Raw genomic sequence first — 21,065 nt, 5'->3', positions numbered from 1 at the left:
GACATACACATATTTGGCAGTAAGCAACAACCTCTTACTTCAAATATTGTTTGTTATTATGAGCGTATCAGACAATTGTTTCAAAAAAGAAATTTAAACTTCGATACAATACTATGGAAAAAAAATACTCAATTCCTATTTAAATACCAAGGCAAAAAGAAAAAAAATACTTAGTATTTCCTGACAATTATCAAAGATTGTGTTGTTTTAAACACGTGGTATAGAAAAGGACAGAAGTATCAATACTTCTGATGAAGTGAAAGGTCCAGTGTGTAGGATTTATGTAATATAATATTCAAAGTTCAAGTATTTATTGATGTATAATCACTTGATGCTATCGTTGTGTTTTTGTTGCCATAGAATGAGCCTTTTATATCTACAGAGTGAGCAGGTCATCCTTCCATAGAGTCAGCGATGTTTCTACAGTAGCCCAGAACAGACAAACCAAACACTGAGTCTAGAGAGGGTTCAAATCAGCCGATATAAAGATGTGAAGACTTGCTGCCTTTCTATGTCTTACATGACAGCAAACAGAATACGTTAAAATTTTGGATTGCCAGTCGGACAAAACAAGACATGTGAGGATGTCACTTTAGTTTTTGCAAAACTGTGACAGGCATCCTGATAATTTACAGACAAAAAAACTACTCAGCTAATTCGCAAAGAAAATCGGTAGGTTAATTGAAGGCCTCAGTGTAGTTGCTGGCTCGGTGTTAATTTAGCTGTCTCTATTGTCGGAGCGGGTGAATGAAAGAGTGACTGACTGGAAATAATGAGGATTTGGGCCGACTGTGTACCAACATGACACTGATTTCTGAAAACTGTTTTTTTGTTTTTTAAAAACCAGCATTTTTTCCATCAGCTTCAGGTTGTGTTGTACACAATTTTTCTTGGTCATTTTCTGGCTTTTGCAGCCCATTATCTCTCTCTACTGCGTCACTAGTACTCAAAATCTCCTTTCAGATGAGTTTCTTCCAAAATGAGACATCCAGCATGTGATAGGAGTGACGCTAACCCATATAATTTGACATAAATAAACTCTTGAGCTTGTAAAAGAATTGCAGGAATGTTAATTCCTTTCTTGGCAGCAGTTATGGGATCTTTTGCAATCTCAAAATCACTCTATGACGACTTAAGGCGATGACTCTCGGTATAAATACGCAGTGGTTTGGAATTAAACTCCTCATTCAGGTTTTTTCTTTCCGAATACAGGATACCATCAAACTTTCTAAAGTGTCTCTAGCTTAAAATGCTGCGACTGAAAAGGCTCTTATATAAAATCAAAAATATAAAGGGCCGCTGCCTATTAGGTCAGGCCCAGCCATGCTTGAATAGAATGACTGTGAAAAGTCAACATTTTTCTGCTCCAGCCCATGTGATGTGGTGTGAGAGGCATGCTCAAAGGAATGCCAATGCAGTGAGGGTTTCCCTTGTTTCGCTGCTATGCCTCTCTGCGGTTTAGGAAAGCAAACCCAATGACGCAAAGTGCCATCTGTGGGGTAGAGAGGGAGACAATACATGCCCCACGGGGGAATAACAAGTGCCTGCCGCTGCTAATTTTAACTTATAAAAAGAGAAAATGAGAGAAAGCAGGAGTCTTAGATAAATAACCTCTGACATTTTCTTTCAAGCAAATGTCAGATTTGCTGTTCTGTTCTGTGCTGCTGCGGCTGCTGGTTGAGTTATTGTGTTTGCTCCTCTTTGGTTTTTGGGACTTTTATCTGATAGGCTGTTGTTTGTGTCGAACAAATTAGAGATGAATTGCTGATATATTGGACATATTTGTTTGAGTCTGCAGGGAGAAGGAGAAAATCCCATTGAGGCTCTCGTATGCCTATTTTAAAATCATTTGAGTTTTTAAAGACATTGCAAACAACGATATTGTTCCCATGATCAACAAGAGTGGTGCTCAGTGGAGCGCACACCTCCGCCAAGGCCCAACAGCTCCCTTTTGAACTCACTCATGGATACAAGCCACCTAGATACGCCTGATTTTTTCATTGCGATCCACGCATTATTCCCTGAGAAATTAAAGATGAACTGTAAAGAAAGTGAGAAAAGATTCCTGGATCTGTCCCTTATTTGTCCGGATCTGCAGCAAAAGTTAATGAGTCCCATCCTCAATCCAAGTTTAATGGAAATCCGTTCAGTAGTTTTTGTTTAATCCTGCTGACAAACCAACCAACCAACAAACACACATGGGTGAAAACATAACCTCTTTGGTGGAGGTAATTAATCAGCTGCTGAATAATGGTGAAGTGTATTAGTATAAGAGTCTGAACAACAGTTCAAAACCGATACAAAAAACGATACACAAAGAACACAGAAAAGCAGTAAAACATCATATTGAAGAGTCTGCAAACAGACAGTGATTAATCGTTTTGCTTAAATAATTAGATTGTGATGATAGTCGGCCATTCATTCTCTATCTATTGACTCATAAATGTTAAAACCAATTGTTGTAGCTCTAATTTATTGTTGTTAAGCCCGTTGTGACATTCTCCAAGAAAAACAAGATCCCAAAATTTCTACTTGCAGCCAAAAAAACACTCTTGCGGTGGCAAATATAAAGCATAAAACAATCTGTAATATTGTTTGTAATATAGGAAGTTCATAGCAGGTGATATAACTTGTATACCATTGTTGGTGTATTTCCAGAATCAACAGAAGAAGGCAGCAGTTGCCATCATCAACCATCTCCACTGCTGCCAAAATAAGAATAAACTAAGGATAAATAATAATAGTCGATTGTTTTGGCAATTTTGGCATTGAGGATAATTGTTAGTTGTTTGCCGAGAATACAGAGACAATAGAGGGACACAGAGACATGCTCGTGGCCCAGTCTTGAAGACACAAATCAATAAAAAACAGTCTAGGATGTCACAAACTACACTTTTAAAACATATAAATATTCCCATGTTTAATATTTCATCAGTATCGTGGTGCTTAATAGTTTGTCCCACAGGTGGCACTCATGGAAATAAGGGTCGTAAAACCCAAATTGTTCAAATGGGAATCTTCCAACTATGTTACGAGAAATCATGTACGGCCCAGGGTTTGAGTCCAACCTGCGGCCATTTGCTGCATGTCAACCCCCCTCTCTCTCATCCCATTTCCTGTCATCTCTCAAGCTGTCCTGTCAATAAAGCCATAAAAAGGCCAAAAAACTCACCAAAATAAAAAACTCTATGGCGATATTGTTGGTAGCTGTTAGAGCTGCAATGAGTAGCCAATCGAAAGAAAGCTAGCAGATCAAAAACACCGAGTATTTTTGGGGGACAGTTTCCAAACTCCAAAGATTTTATTGCTTTTCTTGGATAATGACTTCTAAGTTTGTGTTCCAGGGTACTATTAACTGTTATGTTTGACTATTATCAATATTGAAAATGCTTATCAGTGCTCCAGAGTGCACATGCAGCCAAAAATCTGTCAAGCGCTACTACACATTTTACTACACACACACATTTGCACTTTTATTCCTGTTAACTCTCATTTACAGAATGTGCTGAGAAGTTAAATGTATTATTGAGTGCACCGAAATGAAAAAGTTAGGGGCCCCCAGTGCAATGGGTTAGTCTGGAGCCCTGCTGGTTATTTGCAGCTACAGTCTCTGGAATCTGCATGAACAAAAGATAATTAGTCCAACCTCACCAACAGAAAATCCAACACTGCCTTCTGGGAACAGCCGTGAATAAACACCACAATGATGACTGCTCAGCACCCAAGATGACACTAAAATAAAACCCAGACGCACCGACCCGCTTCCGGTCTGCCACCCACACACACACACACTCAAACACAATGCCCCCATCTTGGTCTCAAAAAGTCCAGAGCACAAGGAGCCACAAGGGTTATTTTTAAGCTTTTATCTCTCCATCTCGCTACTCATTGTTTTTGGTATTACTCCACGGATACGTGAGTAAACAGTCAACATCTTCGTGCGCTCTGCTGCGACCACAGGGAGAGAAAAGTAACAGGGTGGAGGCTGCTGGTGAGTCATGAATACTTTTGTGTCATTAAGCGCCGATCAATAATTGATGTTGGGTGCTGAATTAAGACGATACGATGCCGCTACATCTTCTCTGTTCTTTCCTTTCTTTGCACCTCCACATGACTCAGAGAATGACTACTCTCCTGTGGGTCAACTCACCCCCTCAAGTTACAGCATTAAATATTCAAGCCGTACCTTTGCATAATTTACCTTGTCAACATACCGAGGAAATGACTTGGAGGAGAGAAAAAAAAGAGGGATGAATGCTTTAAGTTTGAGGAGCTCAGCAGAAACATTTTTAACAAACTCCTCTTCAGGCAAAAAGACGCCGAAGGCAGTTTTACTTCACTGCGGCGGCGGAGGCAGCTCTGCTGGCTGTATGATGCAAGTGAGTCCTTACATGCCTGCGCAGGGATCAAACAGAGTAGATAATTTTATAAAACAGACACTAATCTAGCAGCATTCAAGGCTTTAAGGCTGGCAGTTTGCATCTGATGGGTGTATCCCAGTTTGAGTAACAGGCTGACTTATCCTCGCTGAGGGCATCTCGCCTTTGTTTAAACAGCGAAGAGCATGTGTTGCTGGCTCTTTGGTACCAGCATAATGGTCTTCCTTGTCATGTGATCGCTGCAAAAAAATTCCAGAGCGGCTACTGAAGCCCAGCGCACATGGCGGCCCTCTCTAACAGATGTTTTTCGTTTGTGCTGCTGCAGTCTCTTTCGGTTCAGAGGCACAGAGCCAGAGAGGTGATTCATGATGCGAGCCTTTTCCTTGTTACAGTCAGCAGACACGAACTGGGCTCCGGGGTTAGGAGTAAACACGGCGCTGGCTCTGTTTTGGTAGATTTTCTATTGTCGTGTTATAATAAGCTTGTAAAGGATTGAAGCCAGAGGTGATGGATGGGAGAGGACGAGGCCATCTTGCTCATCTAGATGTTTACAAGTGATTTATAACAAATAAACCCCCATATAGTCGCTTTAACGCAGCGCAGCTTTACATGACAGATTACTCTAAATACTGTGAGCCCGAAGTCATTCATGTCTGCAGCTAAATGTGTTTCAAAGTGGGAAATGAGGTCACGTTTTGGCATTAACGGGCAGCAAGCGAAGGTGAGCGGTGCTCCCCTGGTTTGATGCTCCATTTAATCATTGCAGAAAGGATGCCAGTGGAGAGCGATGGTGGGGGCGGGGAGGTGGGAAACACACGCACACACACACACACACACATAACAACCCACCTGCCTGGCCTTATTACACTGCCCACTACATGATCGAAGGTGACACAGCGTCGCAGAGTGCGACTTTGGGTGCAGTATTTCACTTCTGCGTTATAACCCATCATTTTTTAAACGCAATCTGGCCTCTGTGAGAGCGGGGAATCTCTTTAATCCTCGAACAGTTAAATCCAGATCTGACTGCCAGTGACTAGAGAAGGTCTTTCTCTCTCCGTCACACACACACACACACACACACACACTGCTACAGCCTGGCAGCATGCTCTGAAGCTGCGAGTTATGTAATAGTGAACACAGAGAGCTGCAGGCCTGAGTGCACATCCTCCTATACCCTATACTCTCTCCACCACAGCCATCCACCCCCTCCTCTATTATTACTCTACATATCTGGCATGAAAGAGCAGCAGATTCACAAACACACAAGAAGAGAGGTCACCTACACACACAGCAGCTCTGCATCAAGTGTGTGTGTGTGTGTGTGTGTGTGTGTGTGTGTGTGTGTGTGTGTGTGGAGAAATGTGCATTTTTTTTTTTTTGCATCAGGCAAACATCAAAAAATGCACTTTCACGCTCAACAAGTGCAATTATTTTGTTTTCTGTGGCAACATAATTATGCATTTTGGCCTCTTATGGTATGGAAATGCAGGCAAATATCACCATGTATTTTTTTGACTGTAAATAAACTGCATTCCACCTTTAAACCTGTTGTATTTTCATTTATATCAATGCAACCAAGTCTCTTTGGCTGTGATGTTTAATTAGGCATCTCATCCATCCGTCCATCCGTCCATCCATCCATCCGTCCAGGCTGACACAGTGGCCTTACCTCCTCCAACACATTCACTGTGTTCCTGCAGCTCTGCAGTCGGGTGGTGAAGCTGGATGTTGTCGGGGAATTGTAATCCTCTGTTGTCTCCGAGAGAAACTCGGACACCGATATTTGATCCGGCATCCTTTGACGGGGAAAATGCCCACGGGAGGGTTGGCGATGAATGCTCAGAAACACAAAACCATGTAAGAACTAAAAAACAGCGAGAAAGCAGGGGGAGTCTGGTGCAAGCGGATGGAAGGGAAAGCCGTTATTTTTTTTTCTCTATCTCCACGCAAAACTGTAAAAAAAAAAAAAAAAAACTATCGAGATGATTAAGACGTGTCTTCTTCTCCGGTGACTTCTCAAATGACTTCACTGTTCCCCAGGGGCCACGGGAGGAGGGAATTAACTAAATTTCTGCAGGCTGTGTCCCCTCGGTGTGTCTATTCCTTCGGAGGATGTCTAAAAGCGACGCATTTATAAATAGTGTCACTCTGCGTCTGACTAAACCTCGGAGGAAAAACCACCGTAAAGAATAGCGGATGCCCTCATTTTGCTCTACAGATGTTCAATAACCCGCTTGTCGTCAAAACAGCGCGCCGTTACCAGCCTCTGTCTGAAATGTATCATAGTCCGCGGTCTGCCGAGGTCGTCTCGAAGCGCAGCGGGGCTCGGTCCTCTCGTCTTCGGCCGTAGTTTGTGTTTTTTAACGCTAAACGCCGCCGCAGACACGTTCACTGCCACTCTCTCCTGCTCGGCCGCGCTCGAGCTCCTCACGGGCAGCGTCAGGCTAGATGGGAGGGAAGACGTGACTTCCGGTCACGATTGTCAAAATAAAACCCCGGTTGTGACTTTTTTTGTTGTTGTTGTTAAGAGTAAAAGATGAACGCTCATATTGATGTGATACAGGAAAAATAAGTTAGAAAAAAGTCATGAAAGTCTCAATATTTTATTCGAAATTGTGGCCTTATCATTTTTGCAGACTCATATGTTACATCAGTTTCAATAGCTGCCACCTTTTCTCACATTCCTCACTCTTAAAACTTGAGTGAACCACATGACTCCACAAAATAAAGGACAATTAAGCATTAGAGACCGATGCACAGAGGCACCAAAAGATGAGACATTGCGCTGCCTGTCTCGGCAGGAAGGTGAAATGCACTCATACATTGCATGCATTTTGAAAGAATGCATGTATGAACTGTAAATTAATAGTAGTAAAACAGCTATACATCATTTCTGGGGCTCTATTTGAAGTAAAACAAATCTAAATAGAGCTTCTGGTTATCCGAAAACCAATTGTTATAATGCGCTTCAGTTGTTCTAGCGTTTTACTATTTTATTTTGAAAACAGAATAATCCGTCTTCCGGTATTTTGTTGAACTTGACGCATCTCCCTCCCACCCACCTCCGCCTGGTTGACGGGGCTGAGGAGCCACTCTGCGCATGCGTGATCTGGAATCTGTTGCTGGTCATTACATTCATTTTCCTAGGCTAACATGGACATGGGCTGATAAAACAGCACAGTTGGTTGTTGTGAGTTTGCACGAGTGTCCCCTACTGTCAGATGGGTTTATTTCACTTTGGTACATCTGACTGTCACTTTGGGAAATAAAATGTTGACCTTTTTTCAATTGGCTTACTGAAAACTGGATGAGAAAAAGGAACATTTTGAGCTTGCAAGGTCTATCATTGTATAGAGACTGAATATACACAACACATGTATATGGATATGCAATACAAGTCAAATTGAATGTTTTTTGAGCACCAAAAATATTCACAAAACACAAAATAAACATTCGGATCTGTCACAGAATAAACACTCAAGTGAAACACTAAAATATCCCAATATGCCTAACTCATTTTGAGTAGTGTAATTTGGGTTTTAATAAGATTTCTGGGATAACAGGTTCTCATATTTCCGGCTCTGAGGAAATGTGTATGGTTAAGCTAATAGACCACTTAAATAAATACAGTTCAATCTATTCAAAATGTCATACTCCCAGAGAGAATCAGGTTTGCGGCCAGACAGCCACACATCAAGAATATGTAATGCACATGTAATACAATGTGTATAATATAAAAACACTGGGGGTTGTCCACAATGTAACATTATACCTTTACATTTTTAAAACCAATTTCACATCTGTCTGACATTATCTACAACTTCTTAGGTCATTTTTTTATGCTGTTATCATAGAAAGGTGCATAAACATATGCAAAATCATAATGTATGTTGCACAGATAGGAGGAATAAAGGAATATTTCCCTTCTTTTATCATCCAGAGAAGCTTCTGTGGCCCCTCATGCACTAATCCAAACATGGAGCGCCACCTTGTGGCCAGTTTTGAGTAATATCTTCATTTAAATGTCTTTTAATGTTGAAGGATGTTCTCAGCAAATGACTAATACTTACACCTGTTAGTTTGGTTCATCCATGGTCCAGACTATATTTTTAAAACTGTAATCTTACCATCTGTGAGAGAAGAAGTATTTTCTGGTGGGTTAAATCTCTTTAATTCAAATGACATGTCATTATTCGCGTTTTATTTTGAAAATGCTTCCCGGAAGTTCCGGTTGGTGTACTCTCGCTGGTTTAGCGTAGCCCGTGTTAGCGTGAAGCTAGTGCCGCTAAGGTGAGTGATAGGGGGAGATAGTTGACGCTTTAAAGGGAGTTCGCTCCAGGTTAAGCAGCCAGAACACAGGTGGAAAAGTAGATATCCTCGCCGAGTACCTGGATACGCTTGTCATCTCTCCCAAAACAGCCTGTTGTCCTCAAACTTGTGGCGAAACAACAACCAGAGTTCCCACTGAATGGCCGAGGGTAACGCAGGTAAGTTAACTAACAGTTACAGCCTGTAAATAATTTATCCACTCAGTGATGTTGTGTCTGGGTATAAAGAGAAGCTCTCACGAACAAAATGTTACTGAATTTGTCTGTAAAGCTAGGCTGTCCACTCAAACGTGCTCGCTAACGTCTGTTTAGCTTATGTGGTAAGTTAGCAAGTCATCTAACCAAGCTAACGTTAGCTGAGATAAACTTTCAGCTAACCACAGCGAGCTGATTCTTGATCCGTGCAGTCACGTTTAGCTCGCTTAGGGTTGTAAATGTTAGCATGTCAGTGTGAGCAGGCCATTCTCAGATGACCTGACAACAAGTGACGATGATCTTTGCTTCACCTGTTATAAAATACAGGAGCCAATTAAAAAAAATGTGAGCTTGTTAGCTTATAGCAGCACCAGTATGTGCGTTCAGTAGCTCCAAGATCTGAAATCTGAAATGTAATTGTGCAGAAGCTAACTAGCTACCCTAAAAGCTATAGTAAAACTTCTTTTTACAGTATATTGTACATTTATTTTAAAGCAGTAGTAGAAAATTTAATTATAGTGATATGCAGATTAAAACTTTGATAGTTGATGATAATTTTAGTCATTTAAAAAGCCTAATCAAAACAACAAGCTTTTGATCGGTTATTATATTTGACATAGACTAATAAAAGTAAGACATAATTGACAAGTTAATTTTTGATGGAAATGACTGAGTCATTGTTGTTGTTGTCATTCTTTCTCCTAAATATCCCTTTCATGCATTGATGATTAAATTACAAAGTAAGACATTTTCAAAAACATTTTTCCTGATTATTAAACAAGTGACAAACCATACCAATACCTGTTTTTTTGTTTTTTGTTTTTTCCCCCACTATATGTTATTTTAAAGGACTTTTGTAGATTTCCACTGCAGTGGACATTGTGCTCTAAAGGGTGTAGTCTACTTATTGAACCTACATTTAGATCAAATGTGCCTCTGTTTATAATAGGATATGAAGACAATTTAATATTGCTGTTTTATATCATAAGTTGAGACAAAACACACAAAATAAGGCAGAATATGAGTAGACAGAATAAACCATTTGGTGCATAATGTGCACGGATGTATTTTCTTTCATATTTTCTTTCTTCTTTTTTCATCAAAAAATTTACTGTAATTGTATTCACACAGCTTCAGGCTTTTATTATAACATTGTCACTTCTCTGTTTGCAGACCCACCTGACCTCAATCCAGATGGGGCGTCACATCAAAAACCGTATCAGCACAAACCTAGAAGAGGCCGGCCCAGACACAACAATGACAGAAACCTGAGTAGTAACAGTTATGATCCTTCTGAACAATATGGACACTTTCATCAGGGCTTCAAACCCCCATTCAGCCACGATAATTCAAATTATGCACTACGTCAACATCCTCCCTACCAAGAAGAGGATGGAGCCAGAAGGCGCGGCAGAGGTAGAGGGAGGAGAGAAGGGAATAGAAGTGTAAATGGGGATTTTGGTGGCTCCAGCTCCTGGCGGCAAAGACCTGGAGGTGACAACAGAGGTGCCGGTGCCTATCACTCAGGGGCACCTCTCATGGATGGACCTGATGGACCCAACTGGAGAAGAGAAGATTCAGGCAGGAATTTGGAACAAAGCAGTGAAGACCAGGACGCCCGGCCTAAAAAACCCCGGAGGTTTAGCCAGGAGCAGAGGAGAGGACATCAAAATGAAAGGGGTAATCACTCAAAGGAGAACAACCCAACAGCAGGAGGTCAGAGGGCAAATGACACTAAAGTAGAAACCCAACCTTCAGACGTCAGTGACAGAACTCAGAGGAGCAGGACGGCTCCGGACTTTCAACATGATGATCATCAGAGGAAACGCACTGAGGCAAAGCGACGGACGGGACCAATCAAACCGCCAAAACCACCAACTCAAGATGAAACGGGCTCAGAGAGGAGGGCCAGTGTCCAAGATGACTCTGGTCACTACAGATCATCTCAGGATCTTGCTGCCAGTAAAGCTGGACGTGGCTCAGGACGAAATGCACCCCTCCAGACCAGAGGGGGGAGAAGAACACACCACCAAAACCACCGTCCGGGCCAGAGGAACTGGGACAAGATACCAGAGAGCAAGGAGACACAGACAGGTTAGACCAAAGAGTAGGGCTGCACCTAAAGTTTATCTTCATTGTTGAAAAATCTGTTGATTCTTTTCTGGATGTGTTGATTAGTTTGATCTATGAAATGTAAGAAAATGGTGAAAAAAGTCAATCGGTGTTTCCCAAAGCCCAAGATAACATTCTCAAGTATCAGTTTAGGTCACAACTCAAAGATATTTAGTTAACTCTCATGGAGGAGTAAAGAAAACAGAAAATACTCACATTTAAGAAGCTAGAATCAGAGATATTTTACTTTTTTCTTTCTTCAAGCTGATTAATCAATCGTCAAAATAGCTCCTAATTAATTTAAAAGTTGTCAAGTCATCAGTGAATCGCTGCAGTTCGAAGAAGCAGTCATAGCTAGAAAAAAATCACAGATTCAAGTCTTGGAAGTTTGGGAAAGTTTTACTTGTACTTTGGTGCTTGATCCACATAATTAGTCATAATCAAAAAATCCTTTAATATTTGAAATGAATCGATCCTGTCATCAAAATTGTTGTCTCATGGTGTCAGAATAAGTGACAATGTCCATTGATCGCTGTGGGTCTGAAAGAATTCTGTAAACTTTATTTTTCGCAGTTGTGTTTATTACAATGTAGAGGTAATGATAAAGGCCTCGAGTGTCTGGAAAAGTTTCATTTAGGAACCTTGGAAGTGCCTGAAAAATGCTTCAATTTTCTTTAAAAGGTTGTTTGAACCCTGCCAATTTCTTTCACTGTTTGACGCCGAGATGAATCTACCAGCCACTGTAGAAATCTCCCTTTATTTGGCAGGTGTACAGCTACCTAACTTACTCATGATCCAAAATTAAATTTGCCTGGGAGCTTTACAAATATGACACCTTGAGTAATTGACCACTTCCTCAAAAGTATCTTCTAAGTTAAGACACTTCTGTAACACTGGTTGACAAAGTCACGTATAGTTTGTTCTTTCTGTGCTTCATTCCGTACTCACTACCCTGTAATTTAGCAGCTCATTGGTCTTTGATGGAGCTGCCTCAGGGTTCGTTTGTATTAAGAAGTAAATTGTGGGTTATTTGTCTTCTGAACCTCGTCGCTCCACAGGATGTCTGATTGAGCAGCTGTCTGAGGAGAAGTATGAGTGCATGGTCTGCTGCGATGTCATCCGGCTCATGGCCCCGGTGTGGAGCTGCCAGAGCTGCTACCACGTCTTCCACCTGAACTGCATCAAGAAATGGGCCCGATCCCCGGCCTCTCAGGCAGACGGTATTTGGATGTTTATTATTAGCAGCACTAAGCCCCTCTCCACTCCACTCGGTACAAAACAACAGGACCACTGTAATGCATAATACTGTTGTGCAGATGGACAATACCTAGTCACCGTAGCCCCACTACAGAAAAACAAAACACAGCTCTCAGGCTTTGAGGTTCCTGCTGCATCAACAGGATATTGTGTTGCATTGCAGTTTGGGGCCAGTGGAAATATCTGCTGTTCTCTTTTATATCAAAAAAATAATGTGTTGATACTAAAACAAAGCTGTTTTTCAGATTCAGCTGAAGGTTGGCGTTGTCCGGCCTGCCAGAATGTTGCACTAAAAGAGCCGACTTCCTACACCTGCTTCTGTGGTGAGTGACTGTCATTCATGCAGTTAAATACATGAATAATTTCAATGTATAATTTCTTCTGATTAAAAAATCTTTCAACCCATTGTGTCTGTCATTGAAAGTGGGCAAAAGAAACTCCTCATTCTTCTTTACTCCCACATGTGATTGGCAGGTAAAGTGACGAACCCAGAGTGGCAGCGCAGTGAGATTCCCCACAGCTGTGGTAACATGTGTGGGAAGAAAAGGAGCGGAGTGGACTGCAACCACCCCTGTAACATGTGAGCCTTAAACAGTCACAGTGGAACAGAATTGTGTTGTATGTCTTTCTTTTGTTATTTTGAGGGGAACAGTGTGTTGGGTCGGGATGTAACGCTGTGAAGGTAGTTGCTGATTATTATCAATGAGTGACGAGGAGTGAGACATTTAAAAAATCTGTGATTGTATCGTAGGGGAGATTTGAAGTCCACCAATTAAATGACAAATAAAATAAATCTGTTGGGGACCTTTTTGATTTTTGATTTTTCACATATCTCTCACATATCTATGTCATGAATCCAATATTTTAGAACCCTGTTAAACAGTATTTTCTGTCTCCCTTCAGCTTGTGTCACCCTGGACCTTGTCCTCAATGTCCTGCCTTTGTAACAAAATCCTGTATCTGTGGGAAGACCAGGTACTCTGCATTTGAATCATATTTGCTTCTGTCTATCTCTGTACACTCTGTATTTATCGAGGAAACAATGATTAATTGATTAGTTTTCATCCTCTGTCTGAGGTTATAACACCATAGTAATGATTGAACCATATATTTGCAGTCAACCGATGCGCTGTGGTCAGGGAACAGTGCTGCAGTGTGATAAGGTGTGTGGTGCCATACTCAACTGTGCTGACCACACCTGCGCCCAGGTGTGCCACAGTGGGGCTTGTCAACCCTGCCAGCTGCATGTTCAGCAGGGTGAGTCTCAGCATGGCTCTGTACAATGTTCTAACAGATAGAAATGTGTCTTTAGCTGATTATAACTTTGCCTATTTTTATTTTCCTCAGTGTGCTACTGTGGCGTTACCACTCGTGAAGTCCTGTGCGGCACAGATAAGGAAGGATTTGATGGTTCGGGACACTTCTCCTGCGAAAAAACATGTGGACTGTAAGTCCGTCCATGATCTACTCACAATAAAGCTCTTATTTCAGTCTGACAGTTCCCACCACAGCCTGACGCTAACTCTCGTCTATCAGGATGTTAAACTGTGAAGCTCACCGGTGCCAGCAGGTGTGCCACCGCGGCCGGTGCCAGCAGTGCCCTCGCTCCCCGAGCCTGGTGAAGACGTGTCCCTGCAGTCAGACGCCGCTGACCAAACTCCTGGAACTCGGCTATGATGAAAGACGGAGCTGCTCCGATCCCATCCCCTCCTGTGGGAAGACATGCAACAAACCTCTGGCCTGTGGATCCAGCGGTAAGGAAGAGAGACAAAGTGTGTCTTCCAAAAGAGAACTACCGTATTGTCAACATGCTCCGACTCAGACCAGAATTCTGAGACAATGAAACTGTTCATATTTTGTGTTCAGACAGGATGTACATTATGTTGAGCTTCTTCCAGTTCGTCAGGACTGAATGAATGAACTTGTGTTATTTCAGACACCATCCATCTGTGTGAGAAGCTGTGCCATGAGGGCAGCTGCGGGCCCTGCTCCCTGACCTCCACTGTCAGATGCAGATGTGGCTGCAAGACAAAGGTGGAGCAGGCTTAAGCACCAGCAGATGTTTGTCTGATATGATAGTGCTGCTCTCATTTGTTAGGCTTTATTCATCATACCAAAGAGTTAAAACAGACCTTTTGTTTTTCAGGAGGTCCCATGTGCTACGATCCAAAAAGAGGGTACGATTTTTAAATGAAATTAAACAAATGTAAGAGCCTTGCCTACCTGCTTTTTCTGTATTTAACACCTCACTTTCTGTTCCAGAGGAGCTCGTGTTCACTTGTGAGAAGCGCTGCAACAAGAAACGCTCCTGCGGCAGACACAAGTGTGGCGAGCTGTGTTGTGTGGTGAGTATTCAGTCATTATGTCAGTGTTTATACCCTCCGAACACTACTTAGTACTTGTACTAGCACTTGAATACTTCAAGCACTTGAATAAAACTGGGGACAGTCAAAATGCACAGTCAAATGGCATTTAGCATTTTAAGCATAATTTTATAAAAGTTTAAAAAGTCCCAAATGCAGGAATGTTGCACTAATAAAGCTATTTACTAGCCAGATAATGTGTATGTACTTTGAGCAATCTGTCTGTCAAAATAGTATACATTTGGTCAGAGGGACAGATGTAGACTAGAGGAGTTGGTGTCACTGGTTTCTGTCTGTCCGTCCAGATCGTGGAGCACAAGTGCCTCCTGATCTGCGGCTACAAGCTCAACTGTGGCCTCCACCGCTGCCAGGAGACTTGTCACCGTGGAAACTGTGAGCCCTGCTGGCAGTCCAGTGAGTCCTGCAGACATTTTTATCAGTCCAACAGGGCTTTACTTATGAGCCATGTCTCAGAAGTTCCACATACAGTAGTTATTCTGCCATTTAAAAACACTAAAATGTTTCGGTTTTCATGTCGGCTCATATCTGTTGTGTAGGGCTGTTCTGAATGCCATTTTTAGGGCTTCAAAGCTTCAGTGCAAGTTTTTTTAGTCTATTGACACCAGAGAGGAATGCCATGTGGCTCCCAATCAGTCTTTTGCTTCTTTTTCTCCTCTTCAAAAAAAACCCAGAATCATTAAAATACAGATTTAGACATCCATTACCATGGAAACGGTAGACGTGTTGAAACATTCAGGTCAGCCCTGACTTTGTGGCTTCTTGATTCCCTCTGTCTTCAGGTTTCGACGAGCTGACATGTCACTGTGGACTCACCGTCTTGTACCCGCCCATTGCCTGCGGCACGAAGCCACCAGAGTGCAAAAACATGTGTACAAGAAGACACGAGTGTGACCACCCAGGTGAGATAAAACCGCAAATGTTCACACCGCGGTTAAAGGTGAAAAATACGACATTCACTAAATGTTTCACCAGAGTACAGGCAAAAAAAAAGCTTCTGTTACTGCATGGCCTATTTCTATATTTAACCTTTAAAAGCTGTCAATGGGAATGTTTATCTCTCTTTAGTGTTTCACAACTGCCACAGTGAAGAGAAGTGTCCACCCTGCACCTACCTCACTCAGAAATGGTGCATGGGAAAGCACGAGGTAACTCCCCCGAGCTGGCATTTGCATAACTTCTGTTTTTTTTTCCTGTGATAAAAGTGACGCTCTTTTCTTCTGTCCCACAGCAACGCAGCAACATCCCGTGTCACCTGCAAGACATTTCCTGTGGCCTGACATGTAACAAAACACTGCCATGTGAAAACCACCGCTGCAGACGGATCTGCCACCGGGGCGAGTGTTTGGCAGACGCCAGCTGCCAGCAGCCCTGCGTGCTGCCTCGTCCAGACTGCGGCCACCCGTGCTCCGCTCCCTGTCATCCAGGCAGCAGCTGCCCACGCACCACCTGCACTGCAAAGGTACGACACACTGAGAGCAGCTGGACCTCCAGAAGCTCAAATACGGATTACAGAGTTTGTGCAGACTGTTACATCCAGGCGTGTATTCATGAGGAGTTCATTCACCATCCAACCAAGTATTTCTCCTTAATTTAATAATATATTACTCTGATGTAAAATGTTTTTAGTCAATAAATGTGTCACATCGCCTCATTATTGAAGGTTATGTTTAACAGTCCAGCTGTGTATTCCTGCTGCACATTGGCTCCCAGCATTTCATGAAATCTGCTGTAATAGTGTCATAAAATAGCTAACTTTGATGAAATAATAACATTTCAGTGGCAGTCCTCCAAACTCAAGAGCTTAAACAATGAGGCCTTTCACCGCTGCTGGGATTGATCACATGAGCAGCATCAAACTGTCAAAAAAGAAAAACGGTGTCTGCCGAGTCTAATTTTTCATACTTTCCACAGGTTTCTGTACAGTGTGATTGTGGTCGAAGAAAGGAAACGGTGGTCTGCACGGAGGCAACCAGCTCATATCAGAGGTCGGTTTGACTCTGTCTGTTTTCAGCTGTTTGAATTTTTGAATACGTAGTGGTTGAAACGTCCTTCAATCTCTGTTCTGCAGGTACGCAGCCATCGCCATGGCCAGCAAACTGTCTGACATGCAGCTCGGCGACTCCATGGACATCGGCCCGCTGCTCACTAAGAAGGAGGCGAAGCAGACTAGGTAAAGGAGGAAACGAATGATTTTTCTGTTGAAATAAACTCACACAAAATGATTTGAGAGACCTGGCACGATGCGGGTACCTTAAATCAATAATGAAACATTATTTAAATGTTCTTCCGCATAGAAATGGATTTCCTGTTCACCGTGAATGATGACTTTTAGCTTGCGCATTAATATTTAAATAAATCAATCAGAAGGATGCATTTAATGGATTACATCAGGACCAGAAATATCCGTTTCATAACAATCATTTCAGCACTGCAAGCTCCAACAATAGAGGTGACATAAGAACTGCCCATATACTTTATCTTGTTTTTTCAGGCTTGAATGTGACCAAGAGTGTGCTACTCTGGAGAGAAACAGGCGTTTGGCGGACGCGTTGCAGATTGACACATCTGCTGACCCCTTCAACATCCGCTCCACCTCTGTTTACAGTGACAGCCTCAAAGAGGATGCCAGGTCTGTCCTGTGCACAGTTTGGTTAATACTGTCTGCGCAGCTTGTTCAACACACTAAAAACTACCCATGAACTTCTGTATTCCTTGTCTCTCTTTCAGAAAGGACCTGAAATTTGTGACAGAGGTGGAAGAAGAGATCAAGAATCTTGTCGAGCTTGCTAATAAGGTAAGGAAGTCATAATGAATCGATTGAGCTGACTGATTGTGGTGTGGTGCTCCCTCTGGTGGCTATGTCGGGAGCCCACTGCTCTGAGGAATAACTGATAAACTTTACATTTAAATACAGAAGCATCTCACTAATTTTCGCATTTACATGAAGGAAATTTCAGTTGCCAGTTAGGCTAAATGATCCCAAAGTGCTTTTGAAAACAATTAAAGAAGGCATAGAAATGCTCATAGAATAAAATATTAAAAGCAAACAGCAAAAAGCAGACAGCATGAAAACAATAAGTAGCTGAATGTTATTGAGCAGTCAAATATCACATACATTACACCCATGCATTAAAGACCCATTGCTCCCTGTGAAATCAATAAAGTTTAATCTTATCTGTTTCATCTTAATACAGATGATTGATGAAATAAAACTAGTACGTCTGTTTTATCAATAAATTGCCTCTTGCTGCTTGAAACGCAGCTGTTACAATCATGACTTCTGTATTCGGATTAATGTAAATGTTTGATGTACTAACGTCCCTCAGTATTTAAACCATTTCTCTGTTTGCCTCTATTATTAAAAACTTGCATTGGCTAATTACAGCTTCTGTCAATTTAGCAAACAGAGCAATGTCTTCCTGATCAGGCAGCCCACCTCTAGCTGTGACATTGATGTATGAATTTAATGTCTAATTATTTACTGACCCAGTTGTTGTATATTCAGCTATTTTTGAGCTCGGTCAATCCTCCAGTGGACCTGCGAGGAGGAACCAGCTGTGCTCGCTTGTAGATGTCTGACATGTCGGTGAAGCCTCTTTAGTTACTGTTTCTAAGCCAGACTAAATGAGTAGGTACCTCATGGCACAATTTGAAAAACAGCCTTCATTTTCTGTTTTTCTTTTTCTTTCCTTTTTTTTTTTTTTGTTCGATGCATTGAAGCTATCAGGAGCGAGGCAAGGTCACTGTTGCCTCTGTTTCTTTGCTAGATGTAAAGGATTGTTTATCACCAGAATCTCTTTTTGGAGCAGCAAATCATGTCGGCAAAGCTTCTCTGCCTCAGAGTCTAATTATAAAATGTTTTATCATAAATTCCTCCCTTGAATGTGCTGCCGTGACTGATTTCATTTTCTGCTCTTCTTTTTTGGATGTCTACTTTCCTAAAGCCAAGGTTATTAAATGTTTTACTAAATAGAATTTTTGCTGAAATACTTTGTAACTAGCTTCTGGCAAAGAAGATTGACCAGTTTTATGTCAGTTTCTGTCTTCCCAACTTCTCCATGAGCAGCACATAACTATAAAAAGTCAAACATGATAGCGTGCCATTATTCTATAGTCTAAAATGTAATTTAAAAGGCTTGTTTTCAGCATTTGCACCTGTGTATGGGTACAAAAACAAACAAGAAAACTGAGAAATGCTCAACACAAGTTTAAATATTGTCGCGGATTTTTATTTTTCTGTCCTCTTAAATATCCTGAGACCCCTCAGATGTGTGTTGCATCCAGTGATTTCAGTGGTCCTGGTAGGTTACGAGTTTATTAGAGAATAAAGTTCAGATGTAGTTGAGTGTAGAGCTGCAACAATCAGTCAATTGATCGGTTTGTTGATCCCAAGAGATCCCAGTTCTAATCTTTGAGTTTTGGGCTGTTGATTGGACAATACACGCAATTATAAGACGTCACTTTGGGCTCGGAGAAATTGCGAGAGGACATTTTTCACATGTTTATAGACTAAACGATTTATCAATTAGCTTCTTTAACTTCTGGCTCACCAGCTCATCAATAACGATTTTCTCAGTATACATCCCTAATGGACATGCTTTGCTGATGTCTGCAGGGAAAACAGCCAAAGAGGAGCCACTGTTTCCCACCCATGAACAGAGAACACCGGAAGATCATCCACGACCTGGCCGAGGTCTACTGCGTGGAGAGCGTGAGCTACGACAGCGAGCCCAAACGCAACGTGGTCATCACAGCCCAGAAGTAATTCAAACAGTAAAATACATGAATACACGCACCGCCTGGGTGCTTTCAAAACAAATCTAATTGTTGATTCTGGATTTGACGATGTGCTCTCACTCGCAGGGGGAAGTCGGCCTGTCCCAACTCAACCCTGACATCGCTGATAGAGCGAGAGACGTCTGCGAGGGCCCCTCCTCCCATCGCTCACATCAAACAGCACAGCAGCAAGTGAGTCTTCTTCTGTGGTTAAACATCACATTAAATTATCAAGCCTCATTTTCTTCTTGATTCTCTCCTCAGGGCTGCCAGTGGAAGCACCTGGTCCAAGATGGTCAAAGAAGAGCCCGTGATCGACTACTTTGATGTCCAGGACTAAAAAAAGACAAACCCCTCAGGATCTACTCATGAACACCAGTCTACATCTGCCAAAGACGCCTGATAACCTTTCTCGTTTATGTTCATCGAATCAATAAGAATTCCTCTGGCTCCCATTCAAATAAAATGTATGTTTGGAAATGTCTCAAAGACGTGACTGCCTCCTGGGAACACCCACGCTTGGTATATTCAGGAGGAGGATTTGAATGAGTGTCGAGTGTTCTCCTTAAATTAAAATATTAAACCCGAGCAGAATCATTTAAAAAAAACAACTCCCGATTGTTTTCACTGCCTCATTTGAACCCAACGTAATAAAAAATGCTCTTCCTTAGAAAAGCTCCTATCTCAACAGTAGATGCTTCTTTCAGATTGAGCTCTCACCGTGCCAGAAAAGTCTTGTTTTTTAGCCGTGGGATATCTTTTGTTCTATCTGCTGGTGTTGAGCCAAAGGGTTCAGTAGTAAACCTCTGCTGATTGAGTTGGCGGGTGGGTAGGAGTGGGCTGCACTGCGCAAAGAAAGCTTTGTTTGAAACACGGCGTTGACCCAGATGTTGTGAAAGCTCTGCCTTGGTACAGGAGTTTTGAGGCCAGTTTCAGAACTTGTCTATGTTCAGGGACACTTAAAACATGGAGGATAACACTGGACCGTTTCAGAGCTTAGATTCAAATGTACCTTCATTACCGACTGTCCTGCGCTGACTCGACACTTCCTGTTTGCAGTTTGTATTCACATACATTGAGAGCACTCCTTACATATCCATTTTAATAAACCATTGGCAGCGGTCCACTACACACAGACATTTCTGGCTCTGCTGTTTTCATTGAGTGTGTGTTTTTTCTTCCGATCCCAAGAGACGTAATATAAAGCCATCCAGTTTCCTTTATGTGTCTTCGTTGCCTCATTCAAGACAAGTATGCGTTTGAAGTGGATGTGTTCATAAGTACGCCATGGAGTGGATACTGATAAGTGTCTTTACATCCCTTAAACTATGTATCATAAAGAAATAGTCCTTCACTCCGCTGTGGTTGAAAGACAGTTGTTTATGCTGTGAAAGGAAAGAAAAATGTTTTGTTCATATCAAATCCACATATTTTGCAGAACAGCCTTTAAAAACACTGAATAAAATGGATTCATACAGCTCGTCCAGCGTAAATCAAGTGTTCAGAAGCCCCGAGATCACAAGTCGATAATGACTGAATTATCATTTGTGGGTGAACTTATCCTTTAAGTTTGCTTATATTAATTGAGCTTGTTTCGCTGTGGGTTTCCATTTTGTCTGGCAAAATTTGAT

At 41.9% G+C, this 21,065-nt stretch overlaps 2 protein-coding genes across 2 annotated transcripts in view; one reads left to right on the top strand and one right to left on the bottom strand.

The window, feature by feature from the left end:
- Window positions 1–6,756, bottom strand: part of asap1b (ArfGAP with SH3 domain, ankyrin repeat and PH domain 1b) — a 62,070-nt gene extending 55,314 nt beyond the window's left edge. Inside the window, exon 1 of the mRNA XM_073487898.1 lies at window positions 6,052–6,756. Within this exon, the coding sequence (XP_073343999.1) occupies window positions 6,052–6,177 (126 nt within the window). The 5' untranslated portion in view covers window positions 6,178–6,756. The remainder of the gene's footprint in view (window positions 1–6,051) is intronic.
- A 1,861-nt stretch (window positions 6,757–8,617) lies between these two features.
- On the top strand, window positions 8,618–20,571 carry nfx1 (nuclear transcription factor, X-box binding 1). Its single transcript, XM_073488369.1, has 23 exons — window positions 8,618–8,869; window positions 10,079–10,999; window positions 12,076–12,237; window positions 12,520–12,597; window positions 12,749–12,854; window positions 13,178–13,249; window positions 13,392–13,531; window positions 13,622–13,721; window positions 13,811–14,028; window positions 14,211–14,308; window positions 14,421–14,451; window positions 14,537–14,619; window positions 14,943–15,051; window positions 15,438–15,557; window positions 15,724–15,803; window positions 15,887–16,117; window positions 16,570–16,643; window positions 16,727–16,828; window positions 17,150–17,287; window positions 17,386–17,452; window positions 19,274–19,419; window positions 19,522–19,626; window positions 19,699–20,571. Exons 1-23 carry the CDS (start codon window positions 8,851–8,853, stop codon window positions 19,772–19,774), a joined length of 3,276 nt encoding a protein of 1,091 aa, XP_073344470.1. The 5' UTR covers window positions 8,618–8,850; the 3' UTR covers window positions 19,775–20,571.
- The last annotated feature ends 494 nt before the right edge of the window (window positions 20,572–21,065 follow it).

The sequence above is a fragment of the Pagrus major genome, chromosome 19, assembly GCF_040436345.1.
Source record: "Pagrus major chromosome 19, Pma_NU_1.0".
NCBI lineage: Eukaryota > Metazoa > Chordata > Actinopteri > Spariformes > Sparidae > Pagrus > Pagrus major.
This window is presented reverse-complemented; position numbering and strand designations above follow the sequence as displayed.